A 21,576-nucleotide genomic window follows, 5' to 3' on the forward strand; every position below is an offset into this window, starting at 1 on the left:
GCAGTTATCAAGACTAAATTGCAACATAAGAAGGAGATGACGGTAATTCTGTGCCTAACACAACATTTCTGAAACAAAAATAAACCAAAACCACCAAAGGATCATCTATTCCCTTTCACTGTTGTGGTTCAAGAAATTTCTCTCTGTATCATACTCAGCTTTATACTCCAGCTCTTTCCATAGTCACAGAGTAAGTCTCTTAGGCTTCAGAGGTACATAGAGAATGTAACAGACTCAATGGATTTAAGAAAAGAAGCCAATAATCACTCAGACTAGAAGTTACACGGCAGAGGTGTAACAAAAACACTAGTCTGATGTGTTTTTTACTCAAGGCAGTGAGAAGCACAGTGTCTCAGTGACTTCGTCAGAAAAATTCATTTTCTAGACAAGCTTTTAAAAGCCAGATGAATACATCAAAGAATGTTTTAAAATACAATCTGTTTTTAGTGTTTGCCCTTCTTCTGTGCTGGCTCTTCCCAAAGAGTTCAATAAATGAGTATGCTTAAAGGAATGTGCTGGAAAAAAAAAAGTCTTAAGGAAATATTGAATAGCAATAAAATGAGCTTTACATTCCACAATATAATCATAGAATGACCTGGGTTGGAAGGGGCCTTAAAGGTTACCTAGTTCCAAACCCTCTGCTGTGGGCAGGGACACCCTCCACGGGACCAGGTTGCTCAAAACCCCATCTAGCCTGGCCTCAAACACTCCCACGGATGGGGCATCTACAATTTCTCTGTTCCACCACCCTCACAGTAAAGAATTTCTTTTTAATATCTATTCTAAACCTACTCTCTCTCAGTTTAAAGTCCTTTGCCCTTGTCCTTTCACTATATGCCCTTGTAAGTAGACTCTCTCCATCTTTTCTCAGAATCACAGAATGTTCTAAGTTGGAAGGGGCCCACAAGGATCCTCGAGTCCAGCTCTTAAGTGAATGGCCCATACGGGGATCAAACCTGCAACCATGGCTTTATCAGCACCCACACTCAGACCAACTGAGCTGATCCCAAGGTCTTGTATTGCCCTTCGTGTACCTCCTGTTGAAGACTAATACTTGTTGCAAAATTCCTCAGAATAATGTCTGGTGCACTATTTGGAATCTGGTTACCTGTCAGTATTTCTCTTTACTCTTACATTACATCCACTAATTTAATTCATATTCTGAATTTCAAATCTTTATTAATCACAGTAAATCACTCCTGAGGAACCTACAGTAAGAATCATTCAAAAATTCAAAATCATTCAACAAATAATTTTTACTGAGAATCTTACTATGACTAATGACTGTTTCAAGGAGGGACATACCTGTTCATAGTCTGACTCCTAACCAAGAGTTACTCAGTGGGTGGGCTCTGAATTTAGAAAGTGGGAAAAAAGCATGGCATTTTACAGTTGGGTTTTTTAGCAATAAATAAATTAAAGTAAATCAAGAAAATAAAATAAACAATTTATTGAGGGATATAAGTAGACTACCCATCACTTGAGGGCTTTAAACAAAGACTAGATGGCTAAAATACATGACTATGGTTCAGTTAAACAAGAATTTTATACAGTGTCAAGTCAGAGATTTGTGTTATTCAAGACATCTATATGCTACCCATCATCAGAATGGTTTTGTAAAAATAAACACACTAAATACAAGACTTCCAAAGAATATACAAATGGATGTCATAGGACACAAAAGGAAGAGAGAAATGTCTTTTTAGAACTGTTGAATACATTCAATACTGAAAACTGGCAAATGTTTGTGAGAGACTGGAGGAGATGGCTGGCTTGAAACATTTCAGGCTCCTGTGTGGTGAAAGGGGCAGAACAAGTCTTGCCCTGGCAAGACAACACTGCTCCACACACCCCATCCCTTGGGCCTGTATCCCAGCCCCCACAGGGACTGCCAATCCCTGGCACACCAGAGGCCATGCGCCACACCCTGCCCCTGGAGCCCCTAAACCAGCTCCTGACTGGCTAGCAGACCAGAAGTCACCTGGGGGAAGGGCCCAGGAAAGCCAAAATGTACCTAAGCCAGAGCACAAGGCACACATATTGTCTGACCCTACCTCCCTTGGATTTTGATCAGCTGAAACATTGCTGGAACCAGAAGTAGTGGCTATATTTGTATCTCTTCTCCCCTCTGCTTTGTTCTCTGCCTAATTCTCTCTTCTCAAAGTTTGAGTAACTTAAAATCAGGTGGGTTGGCATTTGCTTGGCTAAATGGGCTTAGAGTGTGCTAAGTTATTGCTTTGTGAAATGCTTTATGTTGATTGAACGTTGTTTTCAACTTTTTGCCAAAGTTCCCTGATTTTCTGAAGTTTGACAGTAAAGTTTCTGTTTTTTTGATCTCTTGAAGAATATCTTGCTGATACTTTCTGGCACACATCTGACTCAGGGTACATAAAAGAATCTTTATCCATTTTAAGAAATTCATTTAGTGAGATCTGAGGCTCTATGTCAGAGACCTTAATGTGGCCAGTAAATACTGGATGTTCACACAGACACTCAGATTTGCTGTTCTTTGAAGAGTTTGCACAGAAGTGAAGGAAAACATTGCAAGGATCATTAATAATCCCATCAAGAGACACATAGCTGGAAGGTCAAGGGAGGTGATTCTGCTCCTCTACTCCACTCTCATAGTAAGACCCCATCTGGAGTACTGCATCCAGCTCACAGGCCCCCAGCAGAGGAAAGACATGGCTCTGTTGGAGCAAGCCCAAAAGAGGCCACAAAGATGATCAGAGGGCTGGAGCACCTCTTCTACAAAGACAGGATGAGAGAGATGGGGTCGTTCAGCTTGGAGAAAAGGAGGAACCAGGGGGATTTCATTACAGCCTTCCAGTACCTAAAGGGAGCTTACAAACAGGTTGGAGAGAAACTTTTCTCAAGCGCATGGACTAATAGGTAGAGCAGTAAGGGCTTTAAGTTGAATAAAGAACATGTTTAGATTAGATATTAGAAAGAAATTCATTACTGTGAGGGTGGTCAGACACTGCAGCAGGCTGCCCAGAGAAGTTGTAGATGCTTCATCCCTAGAAGTGTTCAAGACCAGGTTGGATGTGGCTTTGAGCAACCTGGTCTGGTGGAAGGTGTTCCTGCCTGTGGGAGAGAGGTTGGAAGTAGACAATCTTTAAGGTCCCTTCCAAGCCAAATAATTTTATCATTCCATGATTGTAAAATCAACAAATGCAAGATCATGCATTCATAATATGATTCTTTATCATTCAGACTCAAAAGGAATTGCAAGCATGCATTAAGCTTTCATAATACAAGGAACTGTACGTTCTTCCCTTCTGAGTTGTTACACAGGTGTTAAAAATGAGAAAAAAGTATACCTTTATAGATTATGTGTATGATTTTTATTCAGGAAAGTTTTAAATCACCTTCAGCTGTCATTGTAGAAATATGGAAGGGTCAAAGATTGTACAGCCACAACATGGTAACTGTGTTTGTCAAAATGTACTTTTATTCTGTTATAAATTAATTTATTTATGCTCCTCACTGCATTGTTTTCATTTGTGTAATGCTAAGGGCCAAATAGAGAATATGTAATGCATTTCATTCTAGGATTGGCTGAGATTATGTATTCAACCAGCCTAAAGCTTGGCTTTGTGGTCTTAAATGCCTGTGCCTCTCCCCTTACATTTGGTTATCTTGTTATCAGACCTCATAGAGATAAGTGGACACTTCATCTTCCTATATAAATCAACTTGAAACTCTTTGTCTTAAAAGATTTTTCCTATCTAAAGTTATGCAAAGAAAGAAAAAAATACTTTTAGTATAGTAGCTTGGTAGTCCATGTGTAACCATATTATGGTAGGCTGGTCATTTTTGGCCAGTTTAAATTTTGCAGCAAAAATCTTTTTGTCATAAAATCAGGAAAAAAAATGATAACTACTGCTTGAACCACATGCACAATTAATTACTATATCTGTTTCAAAAAATTTCTCTCCCCAGATGCTTCTCACATCTCCTCTGTCTCAATAAGATATTAATCTTTCACTTCTTCTTGTCTCCAGTCCTTACATGCCTGTATTTTGTTTGCTTTCTTTAACTTTGGAATGATAAAGAGAAATGAACAACATACAGCCAAAAGCTGTGTAAGAAAAATATAATTACGTCTCTGACATGGCTTTCAATCCTAATTAAATTGGGCTATCTGAAAGATAATCCATTCCGTTTCTGAGAGGATGCACTCATTAGCATGTCGCTGAGGGAAGTGCTTATATCAGAGACCTTTGTAGGGGGGTTTAGTTGCTGTCTGTTTAGAGGCTCGTTAGCATTGATAAAGGACTTTCCATCCCCGCCCCCCCCTCAATATTTATTTTATTTATTTAAAAAGACATTCTTTAAGCCATATGAGTTTTGCCTCATAATCATTCCCAAATCCTGAGATGTTATTTTTCAACAGTAGTGGAGAACCACCTACTGGAAATAATGCATCTTGCAGGGCAATCCACGATTCCTTTGTGCCTGTTGTAACTTTTCGAATTCTCCATCCCAAATGGAAAATGGCTCTGAGGAGCCATTTCTAAAGTAAACAAACAAAAAGAAAAGAAAACAAATGAATAAGTTTGCAGCCAATTCCAGAACAGGGGCAGAAAATTAGAAGAGAAAAATCATCCTCCAAATGTCAGGCAGGAATCAGAGTAATGATGCCGTAAGCTCACACTGTGCAAAGGAAAACACACAGTTATGACACATAAGGGACTACACTAAAATACTTAATTGTTAATGAAACATACATACTGCAGTCAATTTGTTTTTTTTCTTTTCCTTTACAAAGTATTATTTTTTTTCTGCAGGAAACAGTAGGAATGAGGGAGCTGTATTTTAAGAATAAGGCACAGCAAAAAAATAGTTTTGTAGTCAGAGTACTATAAAAGGGCAGTATTTTCTTTTAAGTTCTGCCTCCACCTGCCACGCTGTGGGAGATTTGTCACTGTGACAATAGAAAGCATCTTGTCAACAGCAACACTGCCAATATTGTGATGACTATCCAGAGATGATACCCGAGTTCAGAAAAACAGGGCATTAGTTAAGAGTATAAGAAACATGCTGATAAACTAACTTCTTTATTAGCTGCGGAATTGCAGTAGAGATTGATAATATATATTCATCACACAGAGAGCTTCCATCAAACTGCTGTAGATTGTTTTCAAAGTCATTTCATTTGTGGCTATACAGTCAAGTAGCTCGTGGTAGAAATGGGAGAAAGATTCTGCTCTAATGGGCAGCCTTATGCTCGTCTCTTTCACTCAATATTGTCTAGAACTGTGGTATGGGGGAATGTGCTGGAGATAACAAAATTACTTTTATTGAAACATCTTTATTTTGATGCTTTTCCAATCCTTTTCTAGATTACAGAAAGATTGATGGGTCATTGAAAAGGATTAACGTATCCTTTTTTTTTTCTTTAGCAAAATACATTATTATAAGTCCTAATATGGGAGAGATGAGGACTAACTACATTTCCGTGTTGTACCAGTAGTATGTTTCTCTAACAGGATCAATTATGAGGCCTATGTGATCAATTATGAGGCCTATGTAATCAATTATGAGGCCTATGTGATCAATTATGAGGCCTATGTGATCAATTATGAGGCCTATGTGAATGCTAAATGCTTTTACTTGAGAAACTCAGTGTAATGGAAATGCTGAAAATGCTTGGTTTTTCCATTTTGACAAGCGACTATCACTCCAAATGAAAGTCATATATACAATACCAGCTTCACTGAAATAGAAATCCCGAGCGTGTTATCCAAGTCCAGTCCCCTGAAGGACAACAGCTTCCTTGTGAGGTGAAGGGGCAGGCACTGATCTCTTCCCTGTGCTGACAGTGACAGGGCCTCAAGTTGCATCAGGGGAGGTTTGGGTGGGATATTAGGAAAAGTGTTTTATCCAGAGGGTGCTTGGGCACTGGAACACTCTCCCCAGGGAAGTGGTCGCAGCACTAAGCCTGACAGAGCTCAAGAAGCATTTGGACAACACTCTCGGGCACATGGTGTGACTCCTGGGGCGTCCTGTGCGCGGCCAGAGCTGGATCTTCAGGAGTCGCTCCCTACCAGCATATTCTGTGATTCTCTTCAACTTTGGTTAAACGCCAAGCACGGCACTCGGGCTTTTACGCACGACTATCGCTTTTTAAACGCCAGACTTTCTATTTATATTTTTTTTTTCCCCCCAAAGGGAAGCATAAAGAACCTAGATGCATAAACTCCATGCCACAAATCAAGGAGCAAACCACACCCAAGTCTGACAGGAACAGAGTAGTCGACACTGCAGCAAACGTGGGCTAGAACCGATCCTCGCCCACGCTTAGGGTTTCGACGTGATTTCACTCTTCTTCCAATCAGGCAAAAGCATTTACAGAGCTCATCGCCGTTTTCGTATTTTATTTTGCAAGGAAAACACGCTCGGGCACTCTCCGCCGGCCGCACGACCACGGTGGACGCGCCCCAGTCCTGCCATGGGGCGGGGCCTGCCCTGAGTGGAAAACTACCATTCCCAGGAGGCACCGCCGCCGGCCCTGGGGGCGCCGCGTCCCCCGCACAATGCACGTTGGGAGTTGGAGTTTCTTCGCCCACCGCTCTTCTCCCGACAGCCCCGGCGCAACCGCCGGGGATCCTGGGGCGCCCCGCGGTCCAGGTCGGGCGGGGCGCGCGCAGTGGAAGGGCCTGGGAGGGCGGAGGTTACGAGGTAACGGTGAGTGTCCGTCCGTCCGTCCGTCCGTCTGTCTGTCTGTCTGTCCGTCCCTCTGTGTGTGTACCCGTCCGCCAGGAACCGCCCCCCGCGCCCCCGGCGGAGTGGCGGCCCAAGATGGCGGCGGTGGCTGAGGCAGGAGCGTCGTGAGCGCCTCCGCCAGCCCAGTCCCGCCGCGTCGGGCGAAGCGAGGCCGCGCCGCTCATCCGCTGCCCGAAGGCGAAACGTTCGCCTGGGCGGCCCGGGCCCCGCGAGTGGCGGCCGGCGGTGGAGGAGGAGCCAGGCCGGGTGACCTCCCCTCCGGCGCGGGGTGAGCCGCCTTCCCCTGCCCCTCGCGCGGCGCTCTGCCCCTTCCTCGTCCCTTTCCCCTGGTGGCGGCGGGGCCGGGCGGCGGGGCAGGGCGGCGGCCCGCGAGGGTCGGGCAGTGGGCTCGGAGGCAGGCGCGGGGCGGCGGGGAAATCGTGCGGTAGCAGCGGGCTGTGCGGGCCGCGCCCCTCGCCCAGGGCAGGGCGCGTTATTCGCTCTCCAAGGAGACGCTGCCGCGTTCGCGGCAGTGGAGGCGCCTTGAGCAGAGCCCGCCTCCCCACGCAGCCCGCGGCGCCCGGGATTTGGCGCCGGGAAGGAGCGGGATCTCTGCCCGCCGCCCCCGGTCCAGGAGCGCGTCGCCCGCCTCAGGCAGCGAGCGGAGCGGCCGGCAGAACCGCCGGGCCGTCGCTCGCTCCGCCGGCCCCGCCGGGCCTGCGCTCGGCGCCCGCCGTCGGGAGCGGGTCGGGACGGCGGAGCCTGCGGGCGCTCGGGAGGCCCCGGCGCTGGAAGCTGGAAGTGCGGACACACCGCCCATAGCCAGGGTGGGTGAGTGTGCGGCTCGTGTGAGCGCTGTCCGGTGCGGCGGGAGAGGATTTACTCTGCTGGCTGCTCCTGTGTGATGGTGCTGTATGGTTTGCTTTTAAGGAGTTAATGTCCATTGAGGAGCGTACTTCTTAAAAAACTAAACTTAAAAAGAAATGTTTGACCCTATTTTCAGTCTTTATGGTGCTATGATGGCTTTTTGCGACTTCCTGTTTTCCATTTAATTTTTTTTACTTGTCAAAAGTTTTCTCTTTGCAGTGTTAGGTGCTCTAGAGAGCCCCAGCGTTCACATGAGTGCTATAGGAAAAAATTCTCAAGAGCATCTTTACTGTAGAAAAAAAGCCTTTTGAAGTACATACCTTTGTTTTGCTTGCGTGTTTTGTTTCTTCTGTGCCATCTGCATATTGCTGATACATGTGCAGAATGTTTTGATTATAATCTTACATGTTTTGCCTATAATTCTGCATGTTATCTGAAGTTATTATTTCTGTAGAAAGTATAGTTGAAAGTCTTTTTTTTCTCTCAAATCCCTCATAAATATTGTACGGTAGTAGGCATGTGCTCAAAAGCTTTTATACAGATCCTGTGACTTGCAAGAGCCTGAAATTGACAATAGGTTGCTGTAGGTAGATAGGTGGATAATGGGAAGATAGCAAAGCTTTTAGAAGGGGATTTTTTGTAGAAATAGCTGGTATAGTGAAAACAAAGAAAAAATCCATATTGGTGAAATGTGTATGTGGAGGTGGAAAGCACAGCTTCATGTGAAAGAAGAAAAAACCTAGCTGAACCTCTTTGTGCTTTTCAACTGAGTTAAAGAGGTAATATACCATCAGAGCTTTTGGACCTTAAACTTGCTTGATTATAGTTCATTTGGAGGTATCTAAGAGTATGATAGAAATGTTTAGAAACTTTCTTTTTGGTAAGGGGATGCTTCTGTTAGAACACTTTAAAATCCACTTGCTGGAAATAATGAAGATACTGCTATTTTTGAGCTGTGTTTATCAGGGCATGTTGTTGTATGCTGGGTCTTCTTGTTTGAGAGTCCTGTTATTCACAATATTCCATCTGGGGCAGTGAATTACTTCAGAGGTAGTGAGAGTCTCCTACAGCAAAGATAGTTGAGAACAGGTTTTGTGAAAGCTTTAAAAGAAATAAGTGTGAGTAGTTACTTGTATTATGTAAAGATGAATACTGCCACTTCTTTTTACAGTGGAAGATAGGGAAAAACCACTTTTGCTACGGTTTTAGTAGAATTATATAACGTGATGATGAGGAAACAGCTTACAGAATTGGACTGTAAACCCAGATGGCCTCTAATCTTCCTCATTATGCTCAGTGACATAGGTCAGGACACAGTGTCTGTTGAAATGTTGGGTCTTACACATCTACAAAGCTGAACAGTTGATCTGTAATTGAAGATAGTTCGTTAAAATCATGGCTGTTTTTAAACTGATCACTATGCATTGGCTTTGAATGCTCGGAAGTTTTAGCGTGAGCTTTTTATAGGATGTACCCTCTGTTTGCATGGCCTGGTGGGCACTTCAGGTGGGATGAAGAAGGGAGTAGGAGTGCTTGTGCAGGGACAGCAGGGCATAGTTGCCAAAGCAGCAGGCTCTTACACCTGTTCTGGGTGTGTTGTGATCGTGGCTGTGAGAAGCAGAAGTGGAATGACTCCGAACTGCGTTACTGTGACCTGGGCTGGCGCACTGCTGAGTGGAGATGTGGTTATGGTGTAAAGAGCATGCCTGGTAGATCCCATTTCCTTTATGATTTAGTAACTGGCTGTGTTTGCATAGGAATACAGCTTTGTAAGTGTGCCTCTTGAGAGGGCTGTACTGTGGGATTTTGATTGAATCCTATACCTAAGCAGGATAGGTGTACTAGGACAGCTTTTAAACTTAGTTCAAGATTAATCTGTTTTCCTTTCTGGAACTGATATGAAAAAAAAAAAAACCAACAAGCTTCCTAAATACTTCCTAATCTTTAGTTTTGGGTGATTTCTTCACCTGCACACTGTGAAAATTAGTATTAGATAGTTGCAGTAAAATGATGAGAAAGTGGTTCCTATCAACTTCTATATTTTTATTTTTTTCATTTAAGCTCAGGGTTATGTCCTAACATTGTGGTGGAAATGAGCAGGAAAAAGTAAATCTCAGCAAGGCTGCTTTTCTTCTGCATCTGTTACAGTTCTTCATAGGTAATTTTTGTAGCTTTCTGCAGTGGAATTGTGCCAGCAGCACTTAGCAAATATAGTTAGCTATGTATTCTTCACCTTTTGGAACAGGCTAATCTAATTTTAATATCATAAAGGATTACTTTTTCTGATTTTTCAACTTTAACAATTTTTTTTGTTCTAATGTCAAAACAAGAAGTGAAAATGAAAACTTCCAACATTTAAGTTGCTTTATATTGCACAGTGTGACACTGACTGAGAGCAGCTAAGCTCTACAAAACACATGTTGTTTTGTTTGGTTTTGGTAGAAACTGTAAGTGGCAGGTCATTCCCTGCTTAAATAGCTTGACGAGTGGTAATGAAAGTAAAAATCCTTTCACTGACGTCTGTTTTCCTTGTGTTTTTTCAGTACTCTGTTTTCAATATCTCAGTATTAAAATGAATGTGAAAGTTTGACATACTGCATCTCCAGTCACTTACTGTATTGAACAGACATCACCCTGGGCCTGAAAGTGTAGGCTTTATGAATTACAAAGCAGCCTTTCTGAGCACTGTAAAGTTTGTTATAAAGTGAGGAGAATTGAAACCCTCAAAAAAAACCAAAACAAAACCACCCAACTTTCTTTCATAGATCAGAGCTTTAAAAGCCCCAAACCCACAACTACTATTTCTTTATTTTTTAATGCCAGTTTCTGTGTTCTTCTCATTGATACGTTTCTAGTAACAGAGCATAGTAAATGGGGAGTTTAGTTTCCTAAATGGCTTTGTGTTTTCATCTTATAATGAATTTGTAGTTGTCTTCTCAGATCACGAATCTTTAAAATTTTCTATGTAAACTGATTTTAATACAGCACGTTTCTTTCAACTCCTTCATACAGATTGCTTTTATTGATCACTTGTCATGGCAACAGGAGGTGGTCCCTTTGAAGAAGGCATGAATGATCAGGACTTGCCCAGCTGGAGCAATGAGAGCCTTGACGACCGGCTGAACAACACAGTAAAATTATTCTCTTCTTTTTGTTGCATTTGATGCTGTACATTAGAACTACCAGCTAGATTCTGTTAGTGGCAGGTAACAATGCAAACCCATAAGGCTCATCATGCATGGTTTTGCATCCAGTGCAGCTTTACCTGGAAAACCTGAGGTAGATGTAAGCAAGCAATGGGTGTAATTCAGAGATTGTGATGTCTACAGAGGTATTTATGGCAAGCATTTTGGGTAAATACAGTAGCTAGACACAAAAACATTGTAGGTGACAGGAAAGTGAAAGCTATAATATAAAAAGTTCTGAACTCCTGAAAGTGAAGGAGTCCCAGCAAAGAAGAAAAATACAATTTGAGCTTCAGTTGAAGTTAACTTAATACATTTTGGATGAAATGGATTTAAAGTTTTCTGCCAAGCTATTTTTAATTATGCAGTAGAGAAAATTTTATTTTGTAAAGTGACGTTTCATCTAGAAAACTTAGAGCTTATTTCAATGTGTCTTGCTATTTTTACTTCTAAAATGGAAGTAAACCCTCTCACAGAATGCAAACATTTGCTTTTTGTCTGTGTGGATAACAAATAGGATTTTTCTTCTCTCTCCTTCCCCTTAAGGACTGGGGAGGTCAACAGAAGAAAGCAAACAGATCTTCAGAGAAAAACAAGAAAAAGCTTAGTGGGGAAGGTGAAACAAGACTTACTAATGACATATCTCCAGAATCTTCACCTGGAATGGAACGACGCAAGACCAGAACTTCTCATAGCTTTCCTCATGCTCGATACATGACTCAGATGTCTGTTCCAGAGCAGGCTGAACTAGAAAGGCTTAAACAAAGAATAAACTTCAGTGATCTGGATCAGGTTTGTATGAATACTAGCTCCCACTAGAAATGTGACTCCAAAATGTATTCATTTATTTCTTAATAAAGTGACAGATGAGTAAAGAATCCTTTCATAAGTGATCAAGGTTAAAAAACAAAAAAAACTTACAGGCACCATGACAACCAAATCAAAATTCTGATTTTGAACTTCAGAAATTAAGGGAAAGTTCAGGACTATGGCTTTCTCTGTTTGTGTGATAGCTGTCTTCACTTTCTTGCTGTCAGCCATTAACAAATTCCTGTGTCCTCAAAGCAGTATTTCTTACTCATGATACTTGTATGCTACTTGAAAATAGCTGTTACCTTATTTTGAAAGCCTGTTCTTGAACTGCCAGTTTGTGATCCTGAACATTGTTACCCTTGTGGATTAAGCAGAGAAGTGTCATTAAAAACTGCTCCTCAGTAGAGTAGAGAATGTTATGGCACAAATTCTTGATCCATAACTACTTTTTTTGGAAATACAGTGCATTCATCCTTCCCTTGTCCAAAACTAAGGACAAGTATGAGGGATTGATTCTGTTGGAACAAGGCATAAATTTGTGTTAACAGTTTCAGAACAGAGGCTAGTTCATCTTAACCAAAGGTTGTTGCTGACTTCTTTGGTTGTGAAGATTCTTTTCAACGTGATTCATTGTGCTGACTTACAGTTTAAAGGCTGGGCATAACTTCTTCCTCAAATGTATGTTAGGGCAACGTGTTGCTATTCACAAAGTTTTAAAGAAAAGCTGAAGTTCTGAGGTCTTCTGTTCTGCACAGGAGTATGTTGCTCTTTTATTAGTGTTCTTTTCTCAAATGTTCTTGAAGTAGTAGAATGTTTTTTGCTACAGTAAAGGTCGAGGTCACAGCAAAAATGAGGAATTAAGTACTGAGAAACTACAGAATGTTTTTGGTCCTCATTGTTCTGGGAGGATGGATTTACTTTCTGAAAATTTTATGGCAAAATATTATTGGCACTGTCTTCAGCTAACTTTTGGCCAATTGGTGACTGATTAGGTAACTTTAAAATCAGTCTAATAATACTGTAGAAATAGTAATACAAGAGGGGAATGAAGCAGTTTGAGAACATATTGGATGAAAAATAAAACATTTGTTCTTTCTTTTGTTTGTATATAGAGAAGCATTGGAAGTGATTCTCAAGGCAGGGCAACGGCTGCTAATAACAAACGTCAACTTAATGAAAACAAAAAACCATTCAACTTCCTGTCACTGCAGATTAACACTAACAAAAGCAAAGATCCTGCCTCAGGTTCCCAAAAAAAGGAAGGTGGGGTATCAGCGCAATGTAAAGAGTTGTTTGGAGCTGCTCTAAGCAAGGATTTCTTGCAAAATTGTCAAGTGTCTGCTCAAGAAGATGGAAGGGGAGAGCAAGCGATGGATAGTAGCCAGGTATTTACACAGCCTATAAAGTCTACAAAATACTGTCTCTTAATCTTCAGTGCTGCTTTCTAAATCTCTTCAAAGTATTAATCTTTTTTGGAAATGTTTAACTTCCTACTCTTCTGGAACTTGAAGAAAATGTGAAACCAAACTTAATCATCTACTGTTCTTTGGAAATCTGCTTGCTGGTAACAGAAGTAATAATAATTTTCATTTTAGAGGTTGGTTGCCTTTTATATGGCTTCAGAAAGTTCTCTCACAGTTGACTGTTTTCCTATGTTGATGAGCTCAGTTGTGTTTTAGCCTGTGTTGACCAGAAGCTGTGCTTCAGCCTTGCAACTTCCCACACGTGTGAATCTATCCTTATAAAGGCCGTTGACTTTTAACCACTTGAGGAAGTGCTCGGAGGAGTGAAAATACTAATATATCCCCCTTTCATTACTCCTTTGCTGTTGCTATCACTGTGTCTTGTGTATTGAATACGTTGCAGTTGTAGCTGAATGCATTCAGTAACTTCAGTGTCTTTGCAGATTGTGAGCAGACTAGTTCAGATTCGCGACTATATTGCTAAGGCCAGCTCCATGCGGGATGATCTTGTAGAGAAAAATGAAAGATCGGCCAATGTTGAGCGTTTATCACACCTTATAGATGACCTTAAAGAGCAGGAGAAATCCTATCTGAAATTTTTACAAAAGATGCTTGTAAGTTTGAGAACATAATATGTTTGTTTCTGCACTGTAAGCTTTTTTTAGGAGTTGACCATTTATGTTTTGGTGGTGCTACTGAGGGTGTTGATTTTGGTATGTAGTACCTTCCATAATTCATTTTTACTGCCCCTTATAATAGCTGTTGATTTGTGCCAATGAAATATTTCAGGCTAGAGAAAATGAGGAGGATGATGTTCGGACTATAGATTCAGCTGTGGGATCTGGTTCTGTAGGTGAGAGCACATCGCTAAACATTGATGTGCAGTCTGAGGCTTCAGATACCACGGTAAGCTGCCTTTTAGCAATTGAGGTAGAAATGACTGCTTCGTTTTGGTTTTTTTCATGGGTCTTATGATAGTGGCATAATCTGCAGTTCAGTTGAAAAACAGTAAATCCCCAAGCACTCTGTTCAGAAGGTGTCCATGCATGTGTGGATTTATTTTTTTAATATGAGAAAAAACGTAATGATTCTGTCACAACAACAAGCTGAAGAATCTTTTAAATCTTTATTCTTTCTTCAAAGTACAATGAAGAGTTAAATGTGTACTTCGGCAGAGAATTCACTCACTTCTTGTAGGAAGAAATACCTTTCCATACAATTTTTCATCTTTAGGTTTGTTTCTGTTAGTGGGGAAAATTTTTGGGGGTTGGGTGAGGGGAGAGTTAGAAATGTATCATTTGTAGGCCATTGTCCAAGCATCTTTCTAGTGATAAGATAGAAGTATTGACCTAACACAGAAGTTTCTCTCATTTTTTGGAAAGATGGGCACCTCTTCAGAAAATGTGTTCTGAATTTAGTGCTGGGATAAACAGTCCAGTCTTCCTTTCTATTTATAAAAGTTTTTCTTTTTAACATGGTAAACATATCTTGTAGTAGATACAACAGCATTTTAATAACTTAAGTATTGTGTCTTCCTTTCTGTTACACTGAGGACAAGTACCAGAGAGCAGGTACTCTTTCTGGCCAGTTAGCACACTGAATGTCCTATGGATAAGGAGAATTTGCCTACTTGGAAATAAAACAGTTAAAACATTAAGAAGCTTTTGTAATTATTTTTAGCTTTATAAGAACTCTTTCTATCTCTGTAAGGAAATAAAATGTTAGACATGGAAGATGCACTTTTAACTTAAAAAAAATTAAATTTGGAAAATGCAGAAAAAAGTATGTTTTATAAGAATTGTCCATGTAAACTGGTATTGTCTCAATATTTGCAAAATTTGTGCTTAAGTTTTTTGTTTGGCTCTTAATTTTGCACCTAAGCTCTCTTTATATGCAGCTTGAATATTTTACATGCAGAATGCGTACTTCTGGTTGTATAATGTTGATTGCTATATGGAGCTTTATTGTTGTGCAAATTCAAAGAGTGACTAATACTGTCTTTGCTCTTTAGCATATGTTATTAGATATTATTTTTCATTATTTGACAAGATAAAGTGGGTAGGTTTGTAACTTAAAAATGCATGCTAAGTTGGAGCACATTTTCAAAATCTAACGTACTAAACTATTCAATATAGGAGGTATCTTTTAGTTTGAGTTGTCGGCCCCGCATTGAGGACAAACTAGGGAATTCAGCTTCACACGAACAGGTTACAGACATTGATGTTACACCAAGCCCTAAAGGGAAAAGTGAGAGAGCTGCTCTGAATTACAGGGAAATCTGGCCTTTTGGGATTAATAGCCAGGATCATGGATTGCTTTCAAAGGTACACTTCAAAATGTTACTTTAGCCTCAAATAGGGTTTATGCAGGCTAGTCTTCCCCATTCCCCCATCTCCCTTATTAATTGCTTTAAATGTACTTGTTACTTACAGTGACTGTTCCCACTGGATTGCCTATCTGTATCCAGCTGTCTTTTCACTGAATTAGTCTTCTTTGCCTAGAATGTTTTTTCTTTGAATAGAAATGTTTCACAACTTTCTCTTCTGAATTGTTAGCATTGATGTAACTCTGTACAGCAGGTGTTAGGATTTTGTATAGATCATCCTTCTAAGTTTTGTTGTTCCTTTCTTGGGAAAACATGCTGTAAATGTCACTTTCAGACACTTGTCATGGTTACGCTAATAGTCTGCCAATGCACATTTAAACTAATACCAAATACAGAAGACAAATTAGAAATTAGTAGCCTTAACTTGTTCCACAAATGTTTTTCTGTAGTTGTTGATATAAATATTTGGTTGGAAAGGGAAAAGCTTTCAAGGGACACAGTGTCTAAAATGTCTTTTTTTACCCATTATGAACTTTTTTATATTGTTGTCCTTCCTGTGATTTAATTTTTTAAAAGTCTTAAATTCAATCTTTTTTCCCCTAAAATAAAAGGCTTTAATGTTTTGTCAATGTTACTAGTCTAAATGTAGAACTAAGTTTGAAAAATTTGTTAATGCAATTTTCATGAACTGAAGTAATTTTGTACTTTAGATAAAGCCTGGATTATTTAATAGGTGATTGAGGCTGAGACATATACCCTTGTTCCCTTTCTTCCCCTTGTTCCTTCCTGAGCTGATTTCAGTGTGTGATCTATTTTGACTCTACTCTGCTGTTTATATGAAAGGTGAGAGTTTAAACAGCAATCATCAGTGTTAGTTGCAGTGCATCTTTAGTGACACTTTGAGGAGTTTAGAAGTCTGGATGTTGTCAGCTTTCTCTGCTGGAAAGTTGAGTATTCCTTAGTACCCAGAACTAGTTAATAAGATGCCTGCTTCTATTCTGACATTTGATGCAGAGCGTTTGGACTGAATTTTCTACTTTAGAAACTTAATACTATGTGGGTAGAAGATTATGCTTTCAATTTAGAAGTGTTCTTTATAAATGCTTGTTATTTTCCCTTATTTCATGTGCAAAGTGCAATTATGCAACTTCAGACAGGATCAGGATCTTAACTGTGGATGTCTCATTAAAATAATTAATTTGAGTAAAAGTTTTGATGCAAATCTCCAGCTCCTAATTAGCATAGGATGAGGAAAATAACTGAGTTTTAATATGTTTTAACTGCTCAGCATGCTTTCATTCGTTCAGAACTATTTCAAAATATTGTTTGAAAACAATGTAGACAGGGTCTATACATGTTTTTGTTATGAAATTGATTTACCCACACCTGGCATATTGTAGTATCAATGCCATAAATACAGCGCACAGAACTAAACACATTATAGGCTAGAAATGAGTTACCACCCAGAACATTCTTCTGAAAATTTTAGAGATTTTAGGCCAGTAAGTCAATTGCCATCTTGTGTTTTATATAGATCCATGATGCAATGCCTTATCTTGCTTACCTTTAGCAGTCTTAAAGGTTAATACCCTCTGTTATGATTTAAAAGACAGAGGCAGGCTTGGGTTAGTCTTTGGGTCACATTAGGGCAGCTGACTGTCTTTGTAAAGAAAAAAAAAAACTTAAACCCTCAGGAGCTATAAGCATGTCTTAGTGGTACAGGCTTCTTCCTGTTGGATGTCTGAGGTTTATTTTTAGATAAAGGACTATCAGAAAGGTGAAGCTGTTTCTTTATTTTTTTCCATTAACCAGGCTGTTAATTTATATGCAAGTTGTTCTTGCTTTGACACTTCTTTTACTAGTTCTCAACAGGTAAATGGTTGTAGTTATGGTAATGTTGCTCCATCTCTTGCAGGCCAGAGATCCTCAACAGGAAGCTAAAGAGGAGTTGGAGAACTTGAAGAAACAGCACGATTTATTGAAAAGAATGCTACAACAGCAGGAGGAACTAAAGGCTCTTCAAGGAAGACAGGCAGCTCTTCTTGCTTTGCAGCATAAAGCAGAGCAAGCCATTGCTGTCCTGGATGATTCTGGTATGTGAAATGATGGTATCTCTTATATCATGTTAGCATGCTGACTGAATGATTAAATTGTGAAATACACATTTAAAAGGTTTTTTTGATTGCAAAGCCTCTTTCTGAAGAGTTGACAAAGTAACATTATAAAATTATGTGTCATTTAAAAACCCAGAGCTAATCATTGCGGTTTACCTGTAAAATCCCAGAAGTGTGAGTTTTTCTCCTAAGAATTGCTCTACTCAATGCTAAGATTCAAATTCAATTTATGGCAAAATAAATGTTTGCAAAATTTGAAGACAGTGAAACTTTACTGCATGTGTAATGAAGTCATAATCTCTGGGGAAAATAAATAATATTTGTTTTTGACATTTCTTATGAGCTGTTGGTTTGTATTTGGGAGAAAATAGGAAGAATTATTTGGGTCTTTCAACTGCCACTTGCATATTTACTATTGTTTGAATATGAACTTTGAGGCAGAGCAAAAAGCTTTCTTTTAAATTTATTTCTCTCATAAAGCTTTTTGAAGAAAGAACTTCCAAGACTCCATTTGCAGATGTAAATGTTGCAGCTTACACCAATATGAAAGCTTGGTGTCCTGTTAATTTATTATTTTGAGAAAAGGAAATTACTTCCACTGTTATCAGTTTAGCTATATTAAATAATTGCAGTTTTATTTCTAATAAGTTTCTATCAGCCTTAGACAAATTGGTTGCTTTCATTTTGCTCTGAACTTTTTAGCAAAACACAGAGCAAGCCTAAAGTCCTTTTGTATGGTCCTTTACAAAGCAGCTCTGAGTTGTTTTGGTAGTATTTTTGTAGCAGAAGCCATCTTTCAAGAGTAAAGCTGGTGGAAAAGACACAGAATTAAAAATACATGCTGTATTTTTAAAGGGTCTGTATATTGATGTTGCTAAACCACACATTTTTATTTAAATAGCCTTTATTTCATTGCTGTGGAAAAATATTTTTATTTTCCCCCTTTTCCATATGCCCAGTTGTAACAGAAACTACAGGTAGTGTTTCAGGAGTGAGTCTTACATCAGAACTGAATGAAGAATTGAATGATTTAATTCAACGCTTTCACAACCAACTTCATGATTCACAGGTTAGTCCTGAAATTGTACTGTATAGATTTTGCCATTATCAGTTCTTATTCTATTTAACAATGCAGTTCAATGTTTGTCTTGCTCATCTGTATTTGCTAGTGAAGTTATCAGAGTTCCCCCCAAACTGGAAAACTCAGCAAACTTGAAAATTCTTAGGGGGTATTAGCTGACTGATCTATGCTTTGAGTCTAATGGGTTTCCATGGAAGTATAGAGAAGTAGTTTCTTTACTGCAATTTAATTATTAACTCAGTATATTATTGGGATGTCATTAGAGTGTTTTCCCTTTATAATATTATTTGTTTTGGTGTTGATTCTGGTGCTGCACATAAAAGGTCCATAAGAAAGCTTTTTGTTTCTTACAATTTATTTACCTTTAATTGTAGTACTCTGAATAAGATGGATTTACTCTTTTTAGACACAGTCTGTGCCTGACAATAGAAGGCAAGCAGAAAGCCTTTCACTTACCAGAGAGATTTCACAAAGCAGAAACTCTTCAATGCTTGAACACCAGTCAGATGAGAAGGCACAGCTTTTTAACAAGATGCGAATGTTGCAGGGTAAAAAGCAAAAGATGGACAAACTATTAGGAGAACTTCATACACTTCGTGACCAACATCTAAATAACTCTTCCTGTAAGTCAATATAGGCAGAACTGTGTTTTTGTCATGAATACCATGTTTTTAATGTGCATGTTTTGTAACGTTGTATTTCAGTTGTAATTGGGCAATGAAATGCAAGTGACAAAAACTGCTGGGGCAATATTAATGTAAATGGTATTAATGCTGTGTAAATTTCTGTCTTAACGAAAAACTTTACAAGTAATGATGAGGAGTGTCTATTAGCACTTCGGTTTATAACACTGAAGATGACTAACGTGAGGATGAGTTTTTTTTTTCTTCAAGGCTTGTCTGTGCCACATCTGGCTTGTGAAAAAAAGAGCCATATGAACTTGCGCTTTGTGTGTTATTATCACAGTATGTCTGCATTTGTGTACTCAGCACTTCATGAGTTTGCAGCTTTATGGCAATATGGCTTTGCTCCCTCTCTGTCAAAAGGCTTTCATGTGCACTCATGGCAGGGACTTCAGTCACAGGCCATTCTAGAGGGCCTTACCTGTCTGACTGGTCTAGAGCTTTGGCCTTTTCTTTTAATGGCTTTGTGCTCTGCTTATTGATGCAGACCTGTCATTTTGTCATTTGCTGCTCTCGCACTCTGTTTCTAACAATGCATTTGTACTGGTGACGTTTTTCCTGTGGCTAGATACTTCTGAGAGGTGATCACATCAAATTCTGGTCAGCATTGAGAAATGAGGCCTTGAAGCATGCACTTGGAGAAGGACAGGCTGATTTAATAGTTATGTTACTGTACCCTAATTTTTCTGTATGTATTTAACGCATATAATGTGAACATATTGGGATATGATTTCGTGTAGCTGGAAGAAACATCCAGCTAGTTTTACAGCAAATGGACAAAAAAACTTAGAGGTGAAAAATTTGCTAGGATTTTTCTTTTGATAAAAATTCTAAGATTTTAAATTTTTATAAAAAAGCAATGTAGCCATAAGTAAACCCTTGAAAAATCGCTATGGGCAGATTCACAGCATGAAAGCTACTTCTGACATTTGATAAAGCTGAAAGGGAATAACTGAAATCTTGTTTACAAAAGCCACCTTACTACTCACTGCCTATTGACATTGCATGCAATGAAACTTGAAAAGCAGTTTTTGTTTTGCTAAGGAAAGAAGTTATTAACTGCTGTTTTGTTCTACTGATAATATTTTCTGTCATTTTAATAGTTTAATTCAGTTTAATTAGTTAATTTGTTTAATTCAGTTAAGCAGATTCCTTATTATGAATTGTTCACATAAGCTGTATTTCTTTTCTGTAGTTTTTCCTGCTTCAGGTTCTCCTCAAAGGAGTGTTGATCAAAGAAGTACAACTTCAGCTGCTTCTGGTCCTGTAGGCATAGTAACTGTTGTCAACGGTGAAACAAATAGTCTGGCATCTGCTCCCTATCCTCCCGATTCCCTGGTTTCTCAGAATGAGAGTGAAGAGGATGAAAATCTAAATCCAACAGAAAAGCTTCAGTAAAAGTTCTTTAATTTTTTTTCAGTGTTTGCTTTAGTAATTTGGAGTGTTACTTTTTTAATAAGTTGTGTGTTAAGGAACTATTTCCATGTTTTGATTTACCTAATTTAGTATTACAGACTACTTAGTAAACAATCTAATACAGTTAACTGAATTTGGAGCTTCAAGTGTGAAATCCTTATAGCTTGGAAACTGGCAGTAAACTCTTAAGAACTTAAAAGTACATATTCTTTTTAACTCTACATAGATGAGTATACTATGGCAAAACAGATGAAATACTCTTTTTTTCCTCCTCAGGAAGCTAAATGAGGTTCGTAAGAGACTGAATGAGTTACGTGAGTTAGTTCACTACTATGAGCAGACATCTGATATGATGACAGATGCTGTGAATGAAAACATTAAGGAGGAGGAAGAAACAGAAGAATCAGAAAGTGATTCTGAACATGAGGATCCACAGCCTGTTACAAATATTAGGTTGTTGTATTTTTTGTTATCCAAAGTCTTTGTAGCTGAGTTGTTACTTCAGGAAACCTGAAATACTTTATTTAAGTCAACCAGAAGTAATTTAAATGTGTGCTTCTTACATTAACATAATTACAGTTTTTTTAATTTGAGGTAACTGTTAGACAGATGTTTAATAATTATCTAATCCTTGGTGTCTTATTTATTTAGAGAAGTGTGAACATGTAGAAAATCGCTATAAGACTTCAAAAATCTGTAATTCCTATGGGTTTAAGTACTGAATTATGTGTATGGACTTCCACTAGAAGATTAGTCTTAGGCTAGAGTGGAGTAAAAAACCCTTTAGTTTACAGAGGCATTGACAGCTATAGTCTGGCACCTGTGTGCATTGAGGATCTTCACCTGGTAGAAATGAACAGTTAGCTGTGCATCATATAAAGCTTTTATAATCTAGACATACACCTGTAAGACCTAAT

The 21,576-nt window shown here is 39.2% G+C and overlaps 1 protein-coding gene across 23 annotated transcripts in view; it reads left to right on the forward strand.

Annotated features, from left to right (window-relative positions):
- The first annotated feature begins 6,744 nt into the window (after positions 1-6,744).
- Positions 6,745-21,576, forward strand: part of PCM1 (pericentriolar material 1) — a 41,301-nt gene continuing 26,469 nt past the window's right edge. For 9 of the 23 annotated variants that reach the window (XM_068186840.1, XM_068186845.1, XM_068186847.1 and 6 more), the window contains exons 1-12: positions 6,749-7,000; positions 10,591-10,709; positions 11,310-11,555; positions 12,689-12,961; positions 13,483-13,653; positions 13,829-13,945; positions 15,175-15,363; positions 17,281-17,458; positions 18,439-18,548; positions 18,967-19,183; positions 20,439-20,637; positions 20,936-21,112. In XM_068186840.1, the coding sequence (XP_068042941.1) occupies positions 10,614-10,709; positions 11,310-11,555; positions 12,689-12,961; positions 13,483-13,653; positions 13,829-13,945; positions 15,175-15,363; positions 17,281-17,458; positions 18,439-18,548; positions 18,967-19,183; positions 20,439-20,637; positions 20,936-21,112 (1,973 nt within the window). In that variant the 5' untranslated portion in view covers positions 6,749-7,000; positions 10,591-10,613. Of the gene's footprint in view, positions 7,001-10,590; positions 10,710-11,309; positions 11,556-12,688; positions 12,962-13,482; positions 13,654-13,828; positions 13,946-15,174; positions 15,364-17,280; positions 17,459-18,438; positions 18,549-18,966; positions 19,184-20,438; positions 20,638-20,935; positions 21,113-21,576 lie in introns of all 23 variants that reach the window. The other 14 variants (XM_068186848.1, XM_068186853.1, XM_068186854.1 and 11 more) reach the window with 8 other exon arrangements.

This window comes from Anomalospiza imberbis, chromosome 4 (genome assembly GCF_031753505.1).
Source record: "Anomalospiza imberbis isolate Cuckoo-Finch-1a 21T00152 chromosome 4, ASM3175350v1, whole genome shotgun sequence".
NCBI lineage: Eukaryota > Metazoa > Chordata > Aves > Passeriformes > Viduidae > Anomalospiza > Anomalospiza imberbis.